Source organism: Caretta caretta, chromosome 4, assembly GCF_965140235.1.
Source record: "Caretta caretta isolate rCarCar2 chromosome 4, rCarCar1.hap1, whole genome shotgun sequence".
Classification (NCBI taxonomy): Eukaryota; Metazoa; Chordata; order Testudines; family Cheloniidae; genus Caretta; species Caretta caretta.
In genome coordinates this window covers 131333247-131355230 of record NC_134209.1, presented here as the reverse complement: position 1 = coordinate 131355230, position 21984 = coordinate 131333247, and the positions used below count along the sequence as shown (strand labels likewise).

At 43.5% G+C, this 21984-nt stretch overlaps 1 protein-coding gene across 1 annotated transcript in view; it reads right to left on the bottom strand.

Moving 5' to 3' along the window:
* CPZ (carboxypeptidase Z) overlaps nucleotides 1-21984 on the bottom strand; it is a 66841-nt gene that overhangs the window by 14169 nt on the left and 30688 nt on the right. Inside the window, exons 2-7 of the mRNA XM_048848995.2 lie at nucleotides 19029-19052; nucleotides 17592-17966; nucleotides 16670-16885; nucleotides 14472-14668; nucleotides 13630-13791; nucleotides 2035-2193 (exon numbers count right to left, since the gene is read on the bottom strand). Coding sequence (XP_048704952.1) covers nucleotides 2035-2193; nucleotides 13630-13791; nucleotides 14472-14668; nucleotides 16670-16885; nucleotides 17592-17966; nucleotides 19029-19052 — 1133 coding nt within the window. The remainder of the gene's footprint in view (nucleotides 1-2034; nucleotides 2194-13629; nucleotides 13792-14471; nucleotides 14669-16669; nucleotides 16886-17591; nucleotides 17967-19028; nucleotides 19053-21984) is intronic.

The following is a 21984-nucleotide window of genomic DNA, read 5'->3' as shown; positions in this document are numbered from 1 at the left end:
CCCTCACTGACAAAGAAAACAAGGCAGAGCACTAAACATCTGAGTGGTGATTTTACAATTCCAGTCACTAAAACCTCAGCTCTTTTCTGTTCTCCAGTGACTTTTCTGAGGCTAACTGTGCTCACCCTTGATTGAAAGCAATTCACAGAACATGCAGCTGTGTGCTAAGTTAGGAACCTTTATCACAGATCAGTGATTTAACATAGGGGATTTTTTTGGCTTTTTCTCTAAGTTCACTAGCTGTAAACCATCTGCTCCTTACCAGATAAAGAATGGATTTCCCCCTCTTCTTCATAACGTACTGTAGTTTGCATTACCATTCAGTAAATCTATTTGTGACATGCTATGTGCTTCTCACTGTTCAGCGTCCCTACTTTGTGTGGCTTCCCCTGCTAAGTATGACAGGTTTCAGACAGTAACAGTCTGTATTCGCAAAAAGAAAAGGAGTACTTGTGGCACCTTAGAGACTAACCAATTTATTTGAGCAAGTGAGCTGTAGCTCACGAAAGCTCATGCTCAAATAAATTGGTTAGTCTCTAAGGTGCCACAAGTACTCCTTTTTTTTCCTGCTAAGTATATCACTGAGTATCCAAACAGCAGACTTTATGCAGCTCACAACAAGACACTTAATACCAGTTTCCTAACTGCAGATCTCTGGTGCCCAGCCTGCATAAGGAATCAACCCAGTTCTGCACTCCTCAACACAAGGGTTTGTACATCACACACTAAGAAAAGTGATTTATTTATTTCTCTGCAGCATTTGTTTGCTAAAGAAAGTGGTGTTTTTTAAGACCGCCAGGGATTTCTGACATGTCACAAAAGCTCAAACTTCTCATTACTTGTGTCAAGGACTAGTTTTAGGAAATCAAAAAGAAGTAGAGAAGAGGGCTGAAAATTGTGCAGCATATTGAAAGTTCCCAAAATGAAGAATACTCCAAATCAGAGCCCGGAAAGACAAATATTCACTATTTCGTCTTAACCTGGAATAACTATTACAATATTGCCCCCTTCTGGCATCATTTATTTTCTTCGGTTTAAATGAAGATAAGAACTGTATGTTCAGAACCTGTTCCTTGTGAAGCCAGTGGGAGTTAGATTGGACCCTTAACTCCTTAAATATTAAGGGGCAGATTCTCTGTTCCCCTACACCTGGTGGAGTTATTTACACTAATGCAAAGCGGGTGCAAAATGCTACCAAATCAGAACTGTATATATGTAAATGACTCTAGAAGGTGCCGGAAAGTGGACAGTCAGGCCCTCATGTGTTGTCACTGAAATGTTACATTTATTGGTTTGGCTACAGGAAATAAACTTTCCTATGAGTAGATTTGTCAATAGTTTAACTTTCCAAGTCTTATTCTTTACTCCCTCTGAGTCTGACAATAGGATTGGTCCTGCTTTGAGCAGGGGGTTGGACTAGATGACCTCCTGAGGTCCCTTCCAACCCTGATATTCTAAGTGACCAGCACTCAGCATCAGCACAACGCTGGTCCCTTAGAAGCCAATGTTCAAACTCGCACTGATTTCACCGGGGCCATGTTTACACTATGGCTCCTACAGCTACAGCGGCAGCTCTGGTGCTGTAGCGCCATAATGTAGACACTTCCTATATTGATGGAAGGGGTTTTTCCTTCAGTGTAGGTAATCCACCTCCCCAAGCAGCAGTAGCTAGGTCAATGGAAGAATTCTTCCATCAGTCAAACGACATCTAGACCAGGTGTTAGGTCGCCTTCACTCTGGCACTCAGGGGAATGAATTTTTCATACCTGGGCAATGTGAATAGGTTTACCTAAATTTGAAGTGTAACCAGGCCTGAGAGTGACGTTAGACAAGCCCCAAGCGCTTTTGCAATTCCCACCCCTAGAGTGTAATGACTGCAGAATTACATTCACCCTTTCATGTCATATTTAGAGATATTGTTGCAAGTCTGGCATTCAAAAAATCCACATCAGCTCCGAGTTAAAAGGATTGGTTCCAAGTAGTTCCATATCTGGAGTTGTACTCATTTATGTAGCCATCTGACAGAAGTATTACCTTCTCATCAGGTGTAGGGGAGAACATTTTCTCTTCTAGTGGATGCCTTGAGAAGTCATAGGGATAGGTAACAACTAATTCACCTCCATGGAGACTGGCAGACAATACAAATGGGATAGCCCTCATCCACTTCATAACTGCTTTTGTCTCCGGTGCTACCTGAAGAGTAGAAAGAAAAATCACTTGAATTAACATTCTGTTTAGAATGGATTCACTTAAAATAATTTGGGGCCAGCATGACCCTTCTCATAGAAACACCTGCAGATAGGAGTGTGGTGGGGAAGAAAACTGTGTGTGATTCCCCAGATGTCCCATTAGGGGACGGGGTGGTGGTTGTTTGTCCCATGTAACAAGCATGGAGTTTGGACCCCAAAATCCAGGACCAGAAAAATTGTTATAACAAAATGGAAAGTCAGACTCACAATTCCTAGCCACCCAGACCCCAGAGGCAATTGCCATTTTTGGAAAAAGCATCACAACATGGAGAAAAGACTGCTATGGCCTATATTTTTGTTCTGTGTTTATACAGTAACTAGCACAAGGGAGGACTGGGGTTCCTAGGCGCTATACTAATACAAATAAATAATAATAAGATGTGATTTGAACTAAAATTCAGATTGAAACAAGATTAAGAGCCATAATAGTGGTCACATTTTAATGAAAATGTAACATGTTGCTTTCAAAATTTTCCCTGGACAAGCTGGAACTCAACTGCAAAATCCTAGTGTTCACCACTTGTTGAAAGACAAAGTAGAAAACAACTTTACATTGACTCTTGTAAGATAATTAAGGATGTGATTTAGTCACTGAAGTCACAGATTCCATGACTTTTCCGGACATCTGTTACTTCTTTGGTTTTATCTGTCAGTGGCTGTCGCCAGGACTGGAGCCGGGGCTGGAACCGGGGCTGTGCGCCCCTGCCCTTCGGCTTCAGCAGAGGCTGGTTCTGTTCGCCCATGCCCTGTGGCTTGGGCTGGTGCTGTATCTCCCCTTCCCCCATGGCAGTGAGGCTTGGGCTGTCAGTCCCCGCTCCCTGGGGCTCCAGCTGTAATTCCTTCCCTGCCAGCCCTCCGTCCTGGTTATTTTTAGGAAAAGTCACAGACAGGTCACGGATTCCTGTGAATTTTTGTTTATTGCCCGTGACTTGTCCGTGACTTTTCCTAAAAATAACCGTGACAAAATCTTAACCTTAAAGATCCTCTGATCTGTACATCTGACAATAGACGGAGAAGCGTCTCCATATCCATGTTATGCACTGGTATAGCCAGGCGTTGCTTGCAAAAGAGTTCAGTGTGTTGAATCTAAGCCATAGGATTCTTCATGTTGCCATTTCATGCTATGAAGTAAACAGTTTCTCTTGAGGGACTTATCTGGCCTCAGTAGTTACTGAGGAATAATTTCATTCAGGGCTACATTATAATTAGCTACTCCTTAAATGCAACAGTGACACCTGGTGGCCAGTTAGGGTAAGCCTCGAAATACAGCTGTCAGAGAGTTGTTAGTTTTAGGGAGGGATTCTCCTTCCATTTGCACCCTTGTGGGGTCATTGACAGCTGTGCAATGTTAGTGCAAAGTGGCTGTAAAATGCTACCAAATGAGAACAGCAGTGTGTTTGCACAAATGTCAAAGACTACACGAGGTATAAAGCAAAGGAGGGTCTTACTTTGGGCCCAGCCGTGCATGGATCTATGCAGGGCTGCTAAAGCCCTCTGTCACCTCATGCTTAAATACCATCAGCTATCAGAAAATAGTGAAGGTTAGAGGATGACCATCCCTTGGTCAGCTGGTCACTTGCATGAGTGACTTCCCGAGTGCCCCCCTGTAAATATTGCAGGAAATGCGTTGGCAGTTCAGTAAAAGCAAGTGGCATTCTTATCCAGGTGGCGTAGACACCACTGTGGAATACTGTTACTCCACTTAATGTGTAGTAAGTGCTGGGTAACTGAGGAAGGCAGCTGAAGCAGCATTAGGCTTTATATCCATTGTAGACTAGCCATTGGTATGGGTGCTTATAACATATTTGTTTAGCAGGGCTGCCATTTCATTTACAAGAGGGCAGTATGCATACACACACTAACCAGTGCAGAACAACCTGAAAACACCTTTTCTGGTGATAAAGCCAGGGCAACCGTTTCACAGGATCCATATGAATGGTCCTTTATATTGATGCCAGTTTTTGATTAGGGCTCTTCCGCAGAGCATGTAGCCATTGGCAGAAAGTGGGGCTTCATTTATTTTGTGTCAGTAGTTTGCCAGGTTGCACTTGCGGTATGTCAAGATGCCAGGCTCAGATGAAAATACTGGATGAATTGTCATCAGTTAGATCCCTCCAACATCTGGCTGTCAGCTGGCTTGAAAACACTAAGAAAAGTCACTAAAGCCAAAATCGAAAAAGATATTTAGGGGTTGGGATGCTCAGTGTTGCAACACCTAAGTGATTTAGTAGCTGTTTTCAAGAGTGATTTAAGCACCTTGGTGCCTAAATCCCATCAACTTCCAATGGGATTTTGGTTCCTAACAGCATAAATCCCGTTTGAAAATGAAATTTAAGCTCCTAAATCTGCACTGCAATGCTGAGTGCCGCAACACCTGAATACCTTTAAAAATCTGGGTCTAAGGGTAACAAAAGCTACAGTGCTGGCTCTAGGCAGCTGCAGTGAGAAGTCTGTCTGAATGCTCACATTGTAGTGCACATGTATCAAAACAGTCAGGGTGTATTTTTTGTAAGGCACGGTGTAAAAATTTATTAGTGAAGATTTTATAGGCCCTGGACACTGTGGGACAGGTGGCTATGTGGTAAGAATTGGGGGAGGGATATTGGTGGTCAGAATAACAACACTCCAAGAATCACACATTATTTTTACTTCATTGTTGTTAGCATTTAGCTGGTAGAAGTATTTGTGGGGCTGGCAATTAAGTAAAAAACTAAAAGAAAAAAATTAAGTTGGTTCCTGTCTGATCTATGGTTTGGAAATGGGTGTTACAGTGATGGAAGAAAAGAAGATACAGCTAATAGAAAGGAGAATGGCAGGCGAGTATAGGACAGACAGAGTGCTCATGGAAGATATAAAGGGGAAGATGAACTTGGAACTCTTAATGATAGAGAGGCTGGAGAGCACACTTTTGAGGTTGGATGGACATGTGATCAGAATGACCAGCAAAGAAAGCCTGGGAGGAAGAGGACAGCAAGAAAGGGCGTGGAAGACTGATGATATGATGGGAAGACACTGTCAAGAGAAGTTTGAAGAGAAAAGGACTGGAACTCCAAGACCTATGAATCTGTGTTAAGGACCAGAAGGAGTAGTGAAGAATTGTGGGCACCTCCAACCCTGTGTAAACAGGAAAAGGAGTAGGGAAGTGAAGTATTGTTAGCATTTAGGAACATGAGTTACAGGACCTGGCATGGCAAATTCTTCTGTGGTTTATCATCATTTGAGATAACTGAAGTTCTACATCCTGGTTATTAGCTATGCTCCAGTTTCCAATACACAAAAAGCCATTAGTACCTTTGCATACATTTGCATGCCAGTATCACTAAAAACTATAGTATTACAGGTGAGCCCAGAGAGAAAGACATGCTAGGAGTGGGAGACAGGATGGAAAATATCATCCCCTTCCTTCCCCCACAATTGACTCAGGGTTTTAAAGTGAACCCAATGCTACTGATTCCCATGAAAAAGGAAGCAAAGAGGTCCTTTATCAGGAAGTTATCATTATAATAATTCATTTGTAGCATTGCTGTAGCACAAAGGATCCCCAGTAATGGACTAAGATAAAATTGTGTTAGGCAAAAAGATGATCCCTGCCCCAAAGAATTTACAATAAGACAAGAGATAACAGGTGGAGACAGTCAGACTGGGGAATACAAAGGAACAATGAGACAATATTTGTCAGCATGTCAGGCACACTGGCTGCCTAACCATTGTCAAGTTTGTTAATACGGCAATTCCCCCATATGTTCAAGAGCATGAGAGTATTTTACTTACGGCTCAGAAGAAGGGAGACCATTTGAAAAGCCCTGGGGAGTTGAGCCCCATGGGTAAAGGACACTAGAGAAGTCTTTCAGGCACACACAGGTACACACATACCAAAGGTGGGGGAGAGAAAATTGCCTCAGGAAGTTTTGTGAGAATGAACTCGGGGAGTCTCAGAGGAAGGCTCCCTTATGGGTTTGCAGTGAGAGTGGGCTTTCCACAGGGAATCTGAGACCTGACTCCATGGATGCCATGGAATTAGTAAGAAAAATCAGACCCTTCTGGGCTGATTCCTGGGCCTCCTTCCCAAGCCTTGGCTCCCTTTAACTCCATCCCTTCTCAGAAGCAGAAACTGCAGACAATTTAATACAGCCTGGAGAAGCACTGATGCTGTCATGGGTTTCCTCTTGGGATCAGCTGGATGGCCAATGGACCATGCTGTGGCAATTCCTATGCTTCTCCATTCTGTCAGTGCCCACACAAGAGCTCTGCTGAAGGCTGTTGAGTAACAGGGAAGCCTGCTGCAGAGGGGGCTCAATTCCTCTTCTCTGGTTTCAGCACACAAAACTGTCTGCTCCTTTGCTCCTCTCTGCAGCAGTGAATAGGCACCAACACAGACCCTGTCCTATTCCTGAGGAAATAGGTACTCTCAGATTTCAGTAAAAGTCTTTTATTTAACTGTTAATCAATATTTTCTGGGACAAGCCCAGAATGTCCTATTCAGAGAACTTCCAAACTCAATCTCTTTCCATGTCTCTCTCTCTCGCCTACTTCCTTGTTAGATACCTACATACTCCGCAAGACAGTGAGCCTGTTTGTGATGCTGGCAGACCAGATGCCAGCCCATGCCACGGTCCCCATGTCTTAACCGAATATGAACAAATACCTAGCTGGAATCAGTCTGGCTCACCTCTGTGTTAATATTATTAAAATAGGTATTAAAATTACAAGATTGTGTTTAGTATTAAGACTTTCTTGATTGCTGGTGTGTTGCTGTGTGCATTAATCTCACTTACAGCACCTGTATCCTATATTGTAAGGTAATATTTAAGCATTTGGAATGTAAACTTCTGTGACATTCTAAATCACTAGACAGGAGAGAGACATTAACTAGTGTGAAGTGCTGACCTCCAAAGCTGTTACATCCTGGTCAACAAGGAAGGCCCATCAACACCACAACGACTACTGTGGGACACTGAAGAGAACAAAAGACTTTGTTTCTCCGCTTTCTCGCTCCATGCCCACGAAGAAGAGTTATGCAAGTTGATTCCACCCATCATCTGAGTTCACAGCTTAGAGCACATGGGGGAAAGAGAATAAAAAAACCCTAACAAGAAGGAACTGTACCTCTATGTCTCCTGGACTCTGCGGGCGTACAGCTTCTAAGCATAAGCAAGGGATCCCCAGCTGCTTAGCATGGGTTAGCCCTATAGGACATATACAGCTTGTTTATTATAGAAACCTCTATTACCTTTTCAAATGTAAAACTGTGACTCGTGTGTGTGTTTTCCTGCTTTCATCTTATAAAGAACTCTATTTCCTTTTCCCTGTTAATAAATCTTTAGATAGTTTATTATAGGATTGGCTACAAGCATTGTCTTTGTTGTGAGATCTAAAGAGCAACTGACCTGGGGTAAGTGACTGGGCCTTTGGGACAGACAGTAACCTGAATACTGCTGTGATCCTTGGTGTAAGGGACCATTTATCACAAAGGTAGGCTCGCCTGTGTGGCAAGACAGATTGGAGTATCCAAGGGTACTGTCTGTGACTCCATGGTTAGGCTGTTACAGTGCTTCATAACTTTCCACTTGATAATTGGTTTAGTGAAATCTAAGTACAAAAAGCACACCTATTTTGGGGTTTGTGCCCCGTTGCCTGCCCTGAGGTTGGTATTCAACCTCTTGGGTTACTGCAGGACAACTTTACACCATTATTATTTTATTGCTGCAAATTTTGTGGAAAACAATTAGGTTTTGCAACCCATATAGCAATTTAGCTTTAAAGAAACTATATTTTTAAACCTACATCCTTCTGGTTCAGCTCCATCAATAGTATCAGACTCTACCCTTTGACTATTCATAGATTATTTCTTTAATGTGGTTTATTAACTCACCAAAAGTCCTTTGCCTTTCAGTCACAGACAATCATTCTTAAATTATCCATTTTGCAAGCGCAATTTAAGATACAATTAGAAGGGAACTAGATAATTTGGCTATAAATAGTGAATGGCCATTACCCTTTTTAAACCTGATTCCCATTTCTGTCAGTTATATCGTATTTAACCACTGTCTCCATGGTCTGTAAAGATTATTTCTTTTTTTTCTTTTAGAAACAACTGGACTAGATTTCCTACAGTTTCTGCCAGCCTCCACTATAAGCCTCCAAATCCTGTATGAATCAAGGCAATTTAATTTATTTAATCTCTGATAATGTTTCTCAATTTAAACTCTGACCATTTATTACAATAATTGGTAATAACAGAGAACAAAGCTTGTTGTGAGGGCAAGGATTATGGGAAGGTAAGGGGTTTTTCTGAGTTTATGTGACTGGCAAAGAGCTTGCTTTCAATTTTCCGGTCTCCATGTGGTGCTTTGGAATACCTGCATAATTACTTTAATAAGCTGGATAATAAATACTATTAAGTAAATGACAGTTGAAAGGCTGGCTTTGAAGCAGACATACTAATGCTTTTACATGCACAAAGCTGAGTTCCATAATAGCGTCCCCTCACGAAGGTAAATGGTTCATATCCCTAGCAAAATTGATGCTCATTACATCAACAACTCATATGGCTCTTAGAATCATAGAATCATAGAATATCAGGGTTGGAAGGGACCTCAGGAGGTCATCTAGTCCAACCCCCTGCTCAAAGCAGGACCAATCCCCAATTAAATCATCCCAGCCAGGGCTTTGTCAAGCCTGACCTTAAAAACTTTTAAGGAAGGAGATTCTACCACCTCCCTAGGTAACGCATTCCAGTGTTACACTACCCTCCTAGTGAAAAAGTTTTTCCTAATATCCAACCTAAACCTCCCCCACTACAACTTGAGACCATTACTCCTTGTCCTGTCCTCTTCTACCACTGAGAATAGTCTAGAACCATCCTCTCTGGAACCACCTCTCAGGTAGTTGAAAGCAGCTATCAAATCCCCCCTCATTCTTCTCTTCTGCAGACTAAACAATCCCAGTTCCCTCAGCCTCTCCTCATAACTCATGTGTTCCAGACCCCTAATCATTTTTGTTGCCCTTCGCTGGACTCTCTCCAATTTATCCACATCCTTCTTGTAGTGTGGGGCCCAAAACTGGACACAGTACTCCAGATGAGGCCTCACCAATGTCGAATAGAGGGGGACGATCACGTCCCTCGATCTGCTCGCTATACCCCTACTTATACATCCCAAAATGCCATTGGCCTTCTTGGCAACAAGGGCACACTGCTGACTCATATCCAGCTTCTCGTCCACTGTCACCCCTAGGTCCTTTTCCGCAGAACTGCTGCCAAGCCATTCGGTCCCTAGTCTGTAGCTGTGCATTGGGTTCTTCCGTCCTAAGTGCAGGACCCTGCACTTATCCTTATTGAACCTCATCAGATTTCTTTTGGCCCAATCCTCCAATTTGTCTAGGTCCCTCTGTATCCTATCCCTGCCCTCCAGCGTATCTACCACTCCTCCCAGTTTAGTATCATCCGCAAATTTGCTGAGAGTGCAATCCACACCATCCTCCAGATCATTTATGAAGATATTGAACAAAACCGGCCCCAGGACCAACCCCTGGGGCACTCCACTTGACACCGGCTGCCAACTAGACATGGAGCCATTGATCACTACCCGTTGAGCCTGACAATCTAGCCAACTTGCTACCCACCTTATAGTGCATTCATCCAGCCCATACTTCTTTAACTTGCTGACAAGAATACTGTGGGAGACCGTGTCAAAAGCTTTGCTAAAGTCAAGAAACAATACATCCACTGCTTTCCCTTCATCCACAGAACCAGTAATCTCATCATAGAAGGCGATTGAATTAGTCAGGCATGACCTTCCCTTGGTGAATCCATGCTGACTGTTCCTGATCACTTTCCTCTGCTGTAGGAGTAGGTTAACTCTGGACAGAGAGAAGATTCATGCAGTTTCGTCTCTTAGCTAAATGAAACTGTAGTTGTCAGGGAAGTTTTTGGTGTGTCTTCAAGGTCACAGGATAACAGGTTCTCTCATTCTCTCTCTACACAATACACATCGGAAGGTACTTTGTATGTTGTTGAGCTGCTTGTTACGGAGGGAACAAGTTCTCTGTGTGTTTGTGGTGTGTTAAATAGTCACTTCCTTCATGGCTAATTCCCCTGTAAAATGCAGTGAAAGGCCTGCAGTAGAATGGTTGTAGCCTCTGGTATGTTGAAACCCCGCTGTAATTTTGTGTGTTTTGTTTCTGTTAAGGGCAGGTTGAGACAACAGAGGGGTTAAAATGCCAGTGGCTGCTTATGCCTTTTCTGCACTGGAGCGCTCACATTCTCTGTCACTAGGGGAGCAGAACTTGTGGTAGCAACAGTGGGAAATTTGGTACAAAAATCCTAGGGACAAATTCTGTCACCCACCCAGGCTTCTGTAGGCTACTGTGATGGCATATGGGGCTGTAAAGGCACAACAGGAGTCCGGGGGAGAATCTGACGAGTGCAGGGCACTCTGTAAGTGGCCCTACACTACTCCCCACCATAAAGTCATGTTTAAGGAGCATGCCACACACATGGCAGAGGGCAACTGGGAAAAGACTAGGGGCAAGAATGTAAACATTATGCAGTGAATAGTGTTAGAGGAATTCTGGGCTGGGCCTCAGTCCATAGGCAGCCTGGGCTGGGCTAAGTCAGAGTGGCCAGGAGCTGCTGCAGCTTATGCTGTTGGCTGCATCAGTCTTCGGAGCAGCGCAGAATATGAGCATAAATCTCTCTTTGTCCCCTCTCTTCCTGGGCTGAGACTTCAGTTCTGCAGCTCCTGGAAGTGTAGACAAGGCAGGAAAGATGTCCTGGTCCCTGCCTTGGAAGGCTTCCAATCTAATGTTAATGCAGAGGCATGCAGCCCAGTACAATAGTACAGCAGCGGAAAATCTTCCAAATAGGCCTGGGCAAAACTGGTGACAATTCTTCCCTGCCTTTCCCCAAGTGTGTTTGACACACGTATGACCTATTATACAGCACACAGCTCTGGAGGCGACAGAGTCCAATGCAGAGTTCCCTAGCCAAATGGCACCAGCAGTTAGCTCACCAAGGCTTTGATCCTGCCAAGGGCTCTGTATAGGCAGACCCCCTCTGCACCTGCTTGGAGCCCCATTCAAAATAACAAGGCTCTGTGCTGGATGCAGGGTCTGCCCACATGGAGTTATTTGCATGGTCAGGGCCAAAGACCACTTCCCAGGCCCTTCTCAGTCCTTCAGAGACATTACTCAATGCAATAACAATGCACGATTTTAAATGTAAATAATGTCAATGACTGTGCACTATTGGGATTAACAGAAAAAAAGGGTGCCCTGCTCTCAGGGCAGCAGAGTTCTGCTTTGTTTGGAATCTCTCTCTCTCTCTTTCTCTCCCCCTCGTATATTATCTCTTGGGACCTCTCCTATTTGTCTCTTGGAACCTCTTTACTAGGCCTCCAACTCTGCTTCAAATGCTCTAATGCTGGAGCTGAGCGAATAATTGATTGTTTTGGTTCAGTTACAAATCTCTGAGGGAAAAAAGTAATTTCGGGTCACCCCAAAACACCAGTTTTTCAGTTTCTCACCAAAACACAAAGATGCAAATTTAATTTCAAGTTGAATGAAATGGTCTGTTTTATTTTTGGGTGTTTTTCTGCCTTTTTGGTTTTTAGAGATTTATTGTTAGTTGTTATTATTTTTTTATTTTATTTTATTATTTTAAGTTAAATCTAGCTACATTTCTAAACAAAACATCAGTTCTAAATGAAAACTCAGACATTTCACTATTTGCCATGTTTGACCCTAATTCATGAACAGTTTCAGTCTATCTGAAATTGCCTTTTGTTTGGGAGGAGGATGGTAATAAACTATTCATCAAAGAAATTTTATCTAGTTCTATGAAGGCCATTTCTTCTCTTCTGAGGCTCCCTCAGTCTGTGCTCTGAGGCTTGCAGTGTGCTGTGTTTCACAAGCCCCCTATTTGCCATCCACCATCTCTCTTTATTAGTTCATTTGAAAGCTGAAAATCATCAAGGCCCTGATCCTACCAGCTGCTCCACACAGAGGGCTTCTATGCCTATGCAGAGCATCGAGAGAAGTCAGCTGGGCTCAGGGCTCCATCTACATGGCATACCTTGCAGGATCAGCACATAGCCAGCACATTTCTCTCAGCTGTCACTGAAGGTGTGGGTTTCTATGGCCCCCATTATGGTAGTATCTGAGCAACACACACTCTGTAATGTATTGATTCTCACAACACCCCTGTGAGGTAGGGCAGTGCTATTATCCGCATTGTACAGATGGGGAAGTGAGGCTCAAAGAGACTAAATGACTTGCCCATGGTGAAGGTTTGTGGAGAAGCAGGGACTCCCCAGAGTCCCCTGCCAGCATCGTAATTTCTGAATCATCCATCCTTTCTAGGACTTTGAACATTTGGGATTGCATGCTGGCAAACAACTGAACCAATTTCACTGAAAACCCACCCAAACAAAAACCAGGGTTGCATGGGGAATTGAAGAGAGAGCAGGAGCTCTCAAACTCAGGGCTAGTGTTTTGCCTCACACTTACAGTAGGTGATGGATTCTGTGTTTCCTCTGTTTGTAGGGAGATGAATTGCAACTGCAGCCACTGGAGCTGAGGGAAACCGCTCCCTGCCCCATGACAGGGGTATAGCCTTTGGTACACCTGTCCTGTGACTGGGGCTAGGAGCTAAAACACTCCTGAATATCACACTATTGCTATGCAAGCACATGACTTACTTAAGTTGCTGATGATTAACTTCAGGCCCAGTGTTCCTTTTGCTGCTCCCAGTACCGGGGAGGAGAGGTAACAGCTGCTTTCTCCCACCCACCTTCCAGTACTGCTGGGGGGTGGGGGGGCGGGAAATGAGTAGGCATTGAGATAACAGCTTCAGTTACTTGAGCTGTTTGTTAAAATGTCAACTTGGTCATTTTCAAGAAATGCTGAGGATACGTAACTCCCAATGAAGTCACTGTGAGCTCCATGGGGCAGGGACCAGCTTGGTGTTCTGTCTGTTCAGCACCGAGCGATGACTGGGGCTGATAGACCCTACCGCAATACAAATAATACATTTAATAATAATAATTAATTAATAATCAAGTCAATATGAGTTGTGGGTGCTCAGCCCTTCTAAAAATCAAATTGTTTCTGTTGTACAATAGCGTATAGTTTAATTAAATACAGAAACCTGTTATTTGTGACATTTTTGTTTGCTAGTCATTTGAGACTTTTGCCTTTTCTTCCAAGACCAGCCCATGACTTATCATACAAATCCTATGCACATCCAACTAGTCCTCCTTATAAGAATAATAATATTAAGCTCAAACAAGCATCAAGGATAACTTCGTACTGATTTTTTAAAATATTCATAATTATCTGAGCCTTTATACAAAATATTTGATAAAAGGTCTGTAATTCATACCTTACCCTCCCAATAGGACTGTGGAATGGGGATGTGGTCTAGGCGTGCCCATCGGAGCCCGGCTCTGTTGTAAACTTCAGATGTCAAGTCAGGGAAATTTCTGTTAAGATCAAGGTTCTGAGCAGTTTGACGTCCATTAATCCATCCATTGTAACCAGCTCCCTAATAAAGAAAGAAGCCAATTAAATAGATCCAATCCTGCCTGTCTCATAATGTTTGGGGTTTTAAAAATGTTATTTGCTAATGACCAACTGGAAGTTTGAAATGCCAAAAAGGCACCGGAGATTTGTTAAAAGTGTCCAGAGAGTGGAAATAATATATTTATTTATAGAACACCCTTTATCCCAAAGGACCTCAAAAGCACGTGTGAGCACCACGGATGTGACTCAGAGGTCGAACACAACAACTGTTAAACAGGTTTAAATCAGGGCTCAGCAAACATAATAAATATTAATATTTAATTACATTTGATCTTCTAGCTGAGGAAGAAAATATATTAAACAAAAAGTTTGTATAAAATAAAAGGAGCAATTTCAAATGTCATAATTGGCTCTTGGGCATTTTGCCCAAATATTGATAGGGCAGGCTGCTGAATGTCCAAACAGACTTTCATCTGTATCAAACCTCCAGTATGCAAGCAGGAACAATGCAAAATCTGGTCCAAATTACCTGTTAGTTTTGTTAATCTGGGCACTATAGAGCAGCCACCCATCAAATCAGATGGGAATAAAATCTGTTAGTCAACTATTGTCAAAACCTAAATCCCGCAAACCCCAGATTTTCTTTTCTCTTTTGCAGGGTAATTTTACAACATATTCACTTCATTGCAAAAAGTCTTTTACCTCTTCTGCAGCAAGTTCATACCCATCTGGGTTCAGTGAAGGCAGAAGGTGAATTCTAGTGTTGTTTATCAAAGTCTGGATCCTGGGGTTCCCAAGGAGATATTCAGAGCACAAGTATTGTGCAAGGTATATTAACAATTCTTTTCCAACAACTTCATTTCCATGCATGTTTCCAATATACTTAAATTCTGGCTTCACTGTGAAAAGATGGAGTAATGAGATGATTTGTTGTAATTCTGAGAACATTTGGATGCCTTCCCAAAGCCTTCCAACGCAGATAGCTGACAGATGAGTCAGTGAGTTTTATTTACAGTAATTTAACATGCATTTTCCTGTAAACATCATGTCAATTCCAGATCCATTTGCACCAACTTCAAGTCAGTTAACAAATTAAATATATTTTCTTTATACAATAAAGTGAACTATTTGTTAAGAATTCACAAATGTTATGAGGCAATCACTGCGGTTAATGATGAGAACAGCTAAAACTAACTGTAAATCAGAGTATTTTCAGAGGACTGCAAACAAAAACATCTAGGAAAAGAATAATTGGCTCAGACATCAGCTAGACTACACTGCGATGGGATCTATCAGGCCTTCTCTACGCTCTGCTGGAGGCATGAGAGTCCTGACACTCCGTGCCCAAGGAAAATCCATCTACACCAGGTGACCAACAAGGCAGTCCTCCAGAGACGTAGAAGGGCCAGAAGGAAATATTGACCTATCAAGAGTCAGCAGGCCAATTAGGACGTTTGGCCAGCTTTTCCTTGAGGGCAGAGCTGAGTGAGACTGGGACACAGGACCTAAGTGCTAACCGAGAGCCCAGGCCAGGACCTGACTCTAAGTCCAGCAAGTAAGCACTTGCATTCTGAAGGATTTTTTCTTCTTTGTTTAAAGTGGCAGACAGCCGAATCCTGAGCTGCTATTTTTCTTTGGAAACTGATGCCCAGCTTACTGCACAGGTTACCCTACCTCAAGCAGGTGGCCAAACTTTGCAGACCAAGATGGGGAGTGGATGTAATACAATGTGTGGCGCTGAAGGAGGCGCTACAGAGCCACCTTGCCTGCCACATGCACACATCACCATAGATTCTGAAACCAAGTATACAACAACAGCATGTATATAGTATTATGGCCTTGATTCTCTGTTAGACCATCCCTGTGTTTGGAGCAGGAATCAGGTGAGGGTGCAAATGTAGCTTTAAATTCTATTCTGGGGCCTATGACGCCACTGGTGTAAGTTAGAGTAGCCTCAGGACGCCCCTATATTATGCTCTGCATCTCATGGTTCCCTATGGGTCATGGAAACTAGAGCATAGCTGTAGTGCAGTGCATTCTAGCCACACCCCTTCCCTTTTCCCAGTCTGCATCCTCATCTTTCTCTCTAACCATAACAAACTCTGTATGCCTGAAGCAGGGAGGAGGGATGGAGTCGAGCCTTCATACCAGCTTTACATAGGTCATGAAGGTCTCCTGCTCTGGGAGTTATTTTTGCCCTCTTAAAAGCCCCGTTATGCTGTTCAGAATGGTGTAATTGCCTGCTAATGTATCATTTTTACGATAAAACATGTTAAATTATGGTTTTATTTTAAAACATGTTTATTTACTGGTTTGTAGGCCTCCTAACCATTCAACTGGCCAATGGAACATTATAGTATTAAGGACAGTGCTCCTACTGTTCCTTTAATTGGAGGTGAAAGATGGCCTAGTGCTTAGGCTTCTAACATGGGACTTGGGAGATTCAGATCCCTACTCTGCTACAGACTTCCTGTGTGACCTTTGATAACACAGGGCTCTTCAATCTATCAGAGAAAGGTATAACAAGGTTAAATGGCTGGAAGTTGAAGCTAGACAAATTCAAACTAGAAATGGGGTAAAATATTGAAGGGGGGGTAATTAACCATTGAATAAACTTACCAAGAGTGGTGATGTATTCTCCATCACTGGAAATTTTAAAATCAGAATTGGATGTTTTTTCTAAAAGATATGTTCTATTTCAGTGACAGCTATTGGACTTGAAGCCGGAATTAATCTAGGGAAGTCCTATGCAGAAGCTCAGACTAAATGATCACAATGGTTCTTCTGGCCTTAAAATCTATTAATCTATAGGGAACATGATAGAAGTTCACCATATCTCACCCTAAGAGGCTAGCTGTCAGAGTTATGTCCACACTGCAGCTGGGAGCATTATTACTCACTCAGGTCATGGTGTCCAGGATTGGTTGAAAACTCAATCACAAAAAGGTCTTTCCCTTCAAAGCTACGGCCAATGCTGTAAGTTCTTGCAATGTGGGAGCACCTAGAAGCAGTCTTCTTCAAAATGCTCACCATTTTGTAATACGAATGATGGGTGAACTGAATTAAAGTTGTAGGCACATCCACAAGTAAATCTTCCTCAGCTAATTCTGGCTCCCCTGCAGAGAAAAATTATAACTGCAACTAAGTGAGGTCAAAAAGTTTGTGCCGGAGTGGGGTTATCAAGATACAGTGAACAAACACCTGCCCCTCTGTTCATAAAGCATACATTTCCAATAATAAAAGTATGGAAATTAGAAATGACCTGAATCAAGACATTAGATCTGAACAAGAACCTCCTCCATTTGCTCTTCCGTGTGAGGTAGAATCATAGCATCATAGAATCATAGAATATCAGGGTTGGAAGGGACCTCAGGAGGTCATCTAGTCCAACCCCCTGCTCAAAGCAGGACCAATCCCCAACTATGTTAGTCCAAGTCTCCAAAACCAGCTACTGCACTTGCACGGTGACAGATGTTTTAAGATGTGCAGCCATATTTGCTGTGAGCTTCACCAGCTAAAAACCAGCCTGTAGTACACAGGTAAACTTCAGCCTTCAGCATAGAGACTGGTCCTTTAAATCTATTGGATCAAAGTCATCCTTGGTGTAACTCAACTGACTTCAGTCACCTGCACTATATACCGCTAAACAAAAAAATAACATTCACAAAGGCAATTTACCTTCCATGAGCTAGTTAGTATTGTGCATTTCCTGTTGTTCTAAAATTTCAGGTAAGATTTTAAGATATAATACAAAATTTGTCGATATATTGTAGCGATCATGGATAGTTTCTTATGATGTGCCTGTATAGCTTCAGTTCTTACCTCGTAGCTTTGCCAGTGGATCAAAACAACCTTCTTCTTCACCAGCAAAGAAGCGATCACAGTCTAAGAAGTAGGGCCAAGCCATGTCTATTGTGTCAAATGCAGGAAGGCAATTTTTTCTCAGGTTTTCACAGACGTGTCTGCAGGGCTTTATCATTTTGTCTTTTTCACACTGTGGGGCCAGTATTGAGCAGCTCAAGAGTCTCAGATCAGGATTACATTCTCCCTGAAGCAAGTTGTGTAGCACACTCATGAGAATATATTCAGAGCTGAATTCAACCACTTCTCTGGACTTCTGATCCAGCAAATTAGGATACATTGTTTTGGTGTAGGGAACGTCACCACAAGAGCCTAAGGTGATGTCCACGCATTTTGCTACAAGAAATGATAAGATGAACATGTGAAAAATACCTTGCTAATTAATCACACTGAATCCAATACAGCTGCTCAAATAATATGTATTGAATAACAGGCTCAGTTAAGTTAATCTATTTGCTGTTCACAGATTGTATGGCAATTGATCACAATATTCTCAGATATATTTATTGTTTGAAACTATTTGCGAAATGATTCTTAGTCAGTGGCTTGTTTGTGAGTAGTTCATTGCAAGGAGCCAGTATTCAAAATTTCAATTAGATTTTCAATTTTTGTTGGTCACGTGGTCATATTTCTGTTCTCTGATTGGCTGAGTCTAACTTTTAAAATCAGATTTCTGGTGTATTTACAAATTCAAAATTTGAAATAGTTAAATGGACAGATTCTGGCCACCACAGTGGGTGCTTTGAGAGTTTGGATGCCTGCGGACTCCCCTGTCATGTGGAATCCCCCTGGGGCCAGAATAGGTAGCATGGCCACAGAAAACAGTTGAGATGGACAACTGGTGTAAGTTAGAGTAACCCCAAGACTGCTCTATATCACACCAGGGACAAGAGCTTGAGCATATCAACCCCAGCATGGTGGAGCTGAAAAGGTGGCTGACATCTGCCTTCTACCATACATTTGTACTGTGGGATATGGGATAAAGCAGATTCATTTTAAAAATTCTAGCAAGTAGAAATGTTTTTGCAACATTTAACCAATTAAAAAAACAAAAGGATAAACTGGTATTTATCACGTATGGTAGAGTTATTGGATACTACGACACTGGGCAACTTGGATGTCCAAGTCTGAGTCTTACACTCTGTGCTGAGGTCCCAGGCCGGTACGAGATGATATCACAGTAGTGGAAGCAAACTCTTGCCCTGGGAGAGAGAGAGAACATCTCCCATTGCTCTCTAGTACCTGACTAGGGCCAATGCATGGAGCAGTATTGCCGTGGTCCAGGATCAGCTGCATCCAGCTGAAGGAAAGAATAACAAGGAAATAACTAGGAAATACTCAGGGTGCTGAGAGCCCTGGGAGGGGCAGGTGGGGAGAGAAAGAGAAGCTATGCCATACCTTTTCCTCCTGTTTGGCATTGTCCTGCAAATAAAGAGAAAATAAATAGGGATTAGCATCATGAACAGGAGAGAAGGGCTGCTGCAATACCTGTCTAGTACTGTAGTTCTTGCTGCATCTCAAATGTTTGAACTCAGAGTTAAACATGTCTAGTTAAGAGACTTTTTACAGACGCAAAGGTATGTGGTAATCAGTTAATGGCCTTGAATACCAAAGGGAAACACAATGCAATATTACTGTGGCTTGTGCGGAAGGAAAGGAAAAGTTCAGTGTGATGTCAAAACCTCCGCTCACCTGTGTCCCGCTGACATTCCAGACAGGAAGAATATGACCATTATTGTCAGCAATATCAATCTAATCCAGTGGTTCTCAAACTGGGTCGGGACCCCAAAGTGGGTCATGACCCCATTAATGGGGGTTGCCAGGGCTGGCTTAGACTTGCTGTGGCTCGGGGCCCAAGCCAAAGCCTGAGGGATTCAGCCCTGGGAGGCAGGGCTCAGGTTATAGGCCCCCTGGCTGGGGCTGAAGCCCTTGGGCTTCAGCTTTGACCCCTTCCCCACCTGGGGCAGTGGGGCTCAGGCTTTGGCTTTGCCCTCCCCCCCCGAGTGGTTGGACTCAGGTGGGCTCATGTTTCAGTCCCCCCTCCTGCGGTCATATAATAATTTTTGTTGTCAGAAGGGGGTTGTGGTGCAATCAAATTTGAAAACCCCTGATCTAATCTAATGTAATCTAAAGCATTTATATCATGCTCAACACTGTAGTAACTGAGCTCCTAACAAATCTATCAACACCACAATATATAGGCCCGCACATGATCTATGTCCCTTTCTCTCTAAAGCAATTAGACATTTTTTATTTTAAATCTTCCACCACCTCTTCTACCTTTTTAACTTTTCTAACTTTGGCAACTAAGGCAAAATGATGCTACTAAAATAAGACTCAAACTGTTGGGTTTTTTTCAGTGCCCCATTGGAAGTAACAATTATGTGCAAGCCTCATAAACATCAAAGAATATGTTTTCACTGGTGTATATTGGGGATCTAGCCATGTAGCTGTAGTCAGTGGGAGACTGGCAGCTAGCTCGTCATGTTTGTTCTTATAAAACCAAATGCATTATGTCCACTAAGAAAAGCGTGAATTACTACTCTCACCATATTTAACAGTTATTATCTGAATTCACTCTGTTAATCACTCTCTGGAAACCAACTAATTTTTCACTCTCTGGAAACCAAAGCAAAATCATTAACATGAAAACAAAATTAGTCCTGGAATTTGATCTTGACAATGGGTAATTTAATGGGAAATGAGTCTGGTTATGTATCCTGAATTATCATCAACTAACATTACTCTGTAAAGCATTTCTGCGGCTCTGCGCTATTATAAATATTTAATTTTTGACACCAGCAATTAGTGGTGACCAATAATCTTGTGGTAACTTTTTGAATATATACTATTCATATAGGCTTTTTGTCCTGGCTTGGTAGATAATGGTAATAACAATAAACAATAATTAGTGCATCTATATCAGAGGTGGGCAAATTACAGCCCGCGGGCCACATCTGGCCCGCGGGACCCTCCTGCCCGGCCCCTGAGCTCCTGGCCTGGGAGGCTAGCCCCCGGCCCCTCCCCGGCTGTTCCCCTTCCCCTGCAGCCTCAGCTCACTCTGCCGCTGGTGCAATGCTCTGGGAGGCGGAGCGGCGAGCTCCTGGGGCAGTGCAGCTGCACAGCCCGGCCTGACCCGGTGCTCTGTGCTGCGCGGTGGCGTGGCTGGCTCCAGCCGGGGGCGGGGCTGTAGCAACACCAGCCACCGGTGCTCCAGGCAGCGCGGTAAGGGGGCAGGGAGCGGAGGGGTTGGATAGAGGGCAGGAGTGTTGTGGGGGTGGTCAGGGGGCGGGGGTGTGGATAAGGGTCGGGGCAGTTAGAGGGTGGGGATCAGGGGGGTTGAATGGGGGCAGGGGTCCCGGGAGGGCAGTGAGGAAGGAGAGCGGGGGTTAGATGGGGCGGCGGGGGGTAGTCAGGGGACAGGGAGAAGTGGGATTTGGATGGGGCAGAGGTCCTGGGGGGGGCAGTCAGGAATGAGAGGAGGGGTTGGATGGGGTGGTGGGGGACAGTCAGGGATGAGGGTTCCGGGGGCGGTCAGGGGACAGTGAGCGAGGGGGGAGGGTGGATGGGGCAGGGGTCCCGGGGGGGGGGCAACAGGGAACAGGGGAGGTTGGATGGAGGAGGAGTCCCGGGGCGGGGGCCGTCAGAGGGCTAGAAGCAGGGGGGGATAGGGGGCGGGTGCTGGGCCATGCCTGGCTGTTTGGGGTGGCACAGCCTCCCCTAACCGGCCCTCCATATAATTTCCAAAACCCGATGCAGCCCTCAGGCCAAAAAGTTTATCCGCCCCTGATCTATATAGTGTCTTCTATCAGAGGATTTAAGTGTGCTTTCATTAACTCAGCCTCACAATCTCCCTGTGAGGTTGTTATTATTAACTATAGTTACAGTTAAAGAAGCTAAGGGACAGAGAGACCAATTTCCTAATTTTTGTATTGAGACCCTCAAACCTGCCTCTTGCATCCACAATGTTATGACTGGAGGTAACTGTGGGTGCATTTTGTAGCATATAGGATGCAAAGGAAAATCAGGTGTTCAGATATTTCATACTGGGAAATGCACCAGGAATTATTTCTGCCTATATAATCAGAGGACATTTTTCAAAATCAAGCCTCAAGAGCCTCTTCTCTGCACTCACAGAATGGACCCATTTCCCACAGTGATTATTAGCAATAGTTCCTTTGTTTCATGGGTTACCTGTTAGGATGGATGAGACAAAAATCATTTCCAGAAAACGATTGTTCCCTGTCCACGCTAGCAGGTCAACCAGGTTCAGCATCAGTGCAGGGGGAACTGCCACTGACAACCATTGGTGAGTGTAAGTAGGGCTTGTGTGACTTGCCCAAGTTCATGTTCT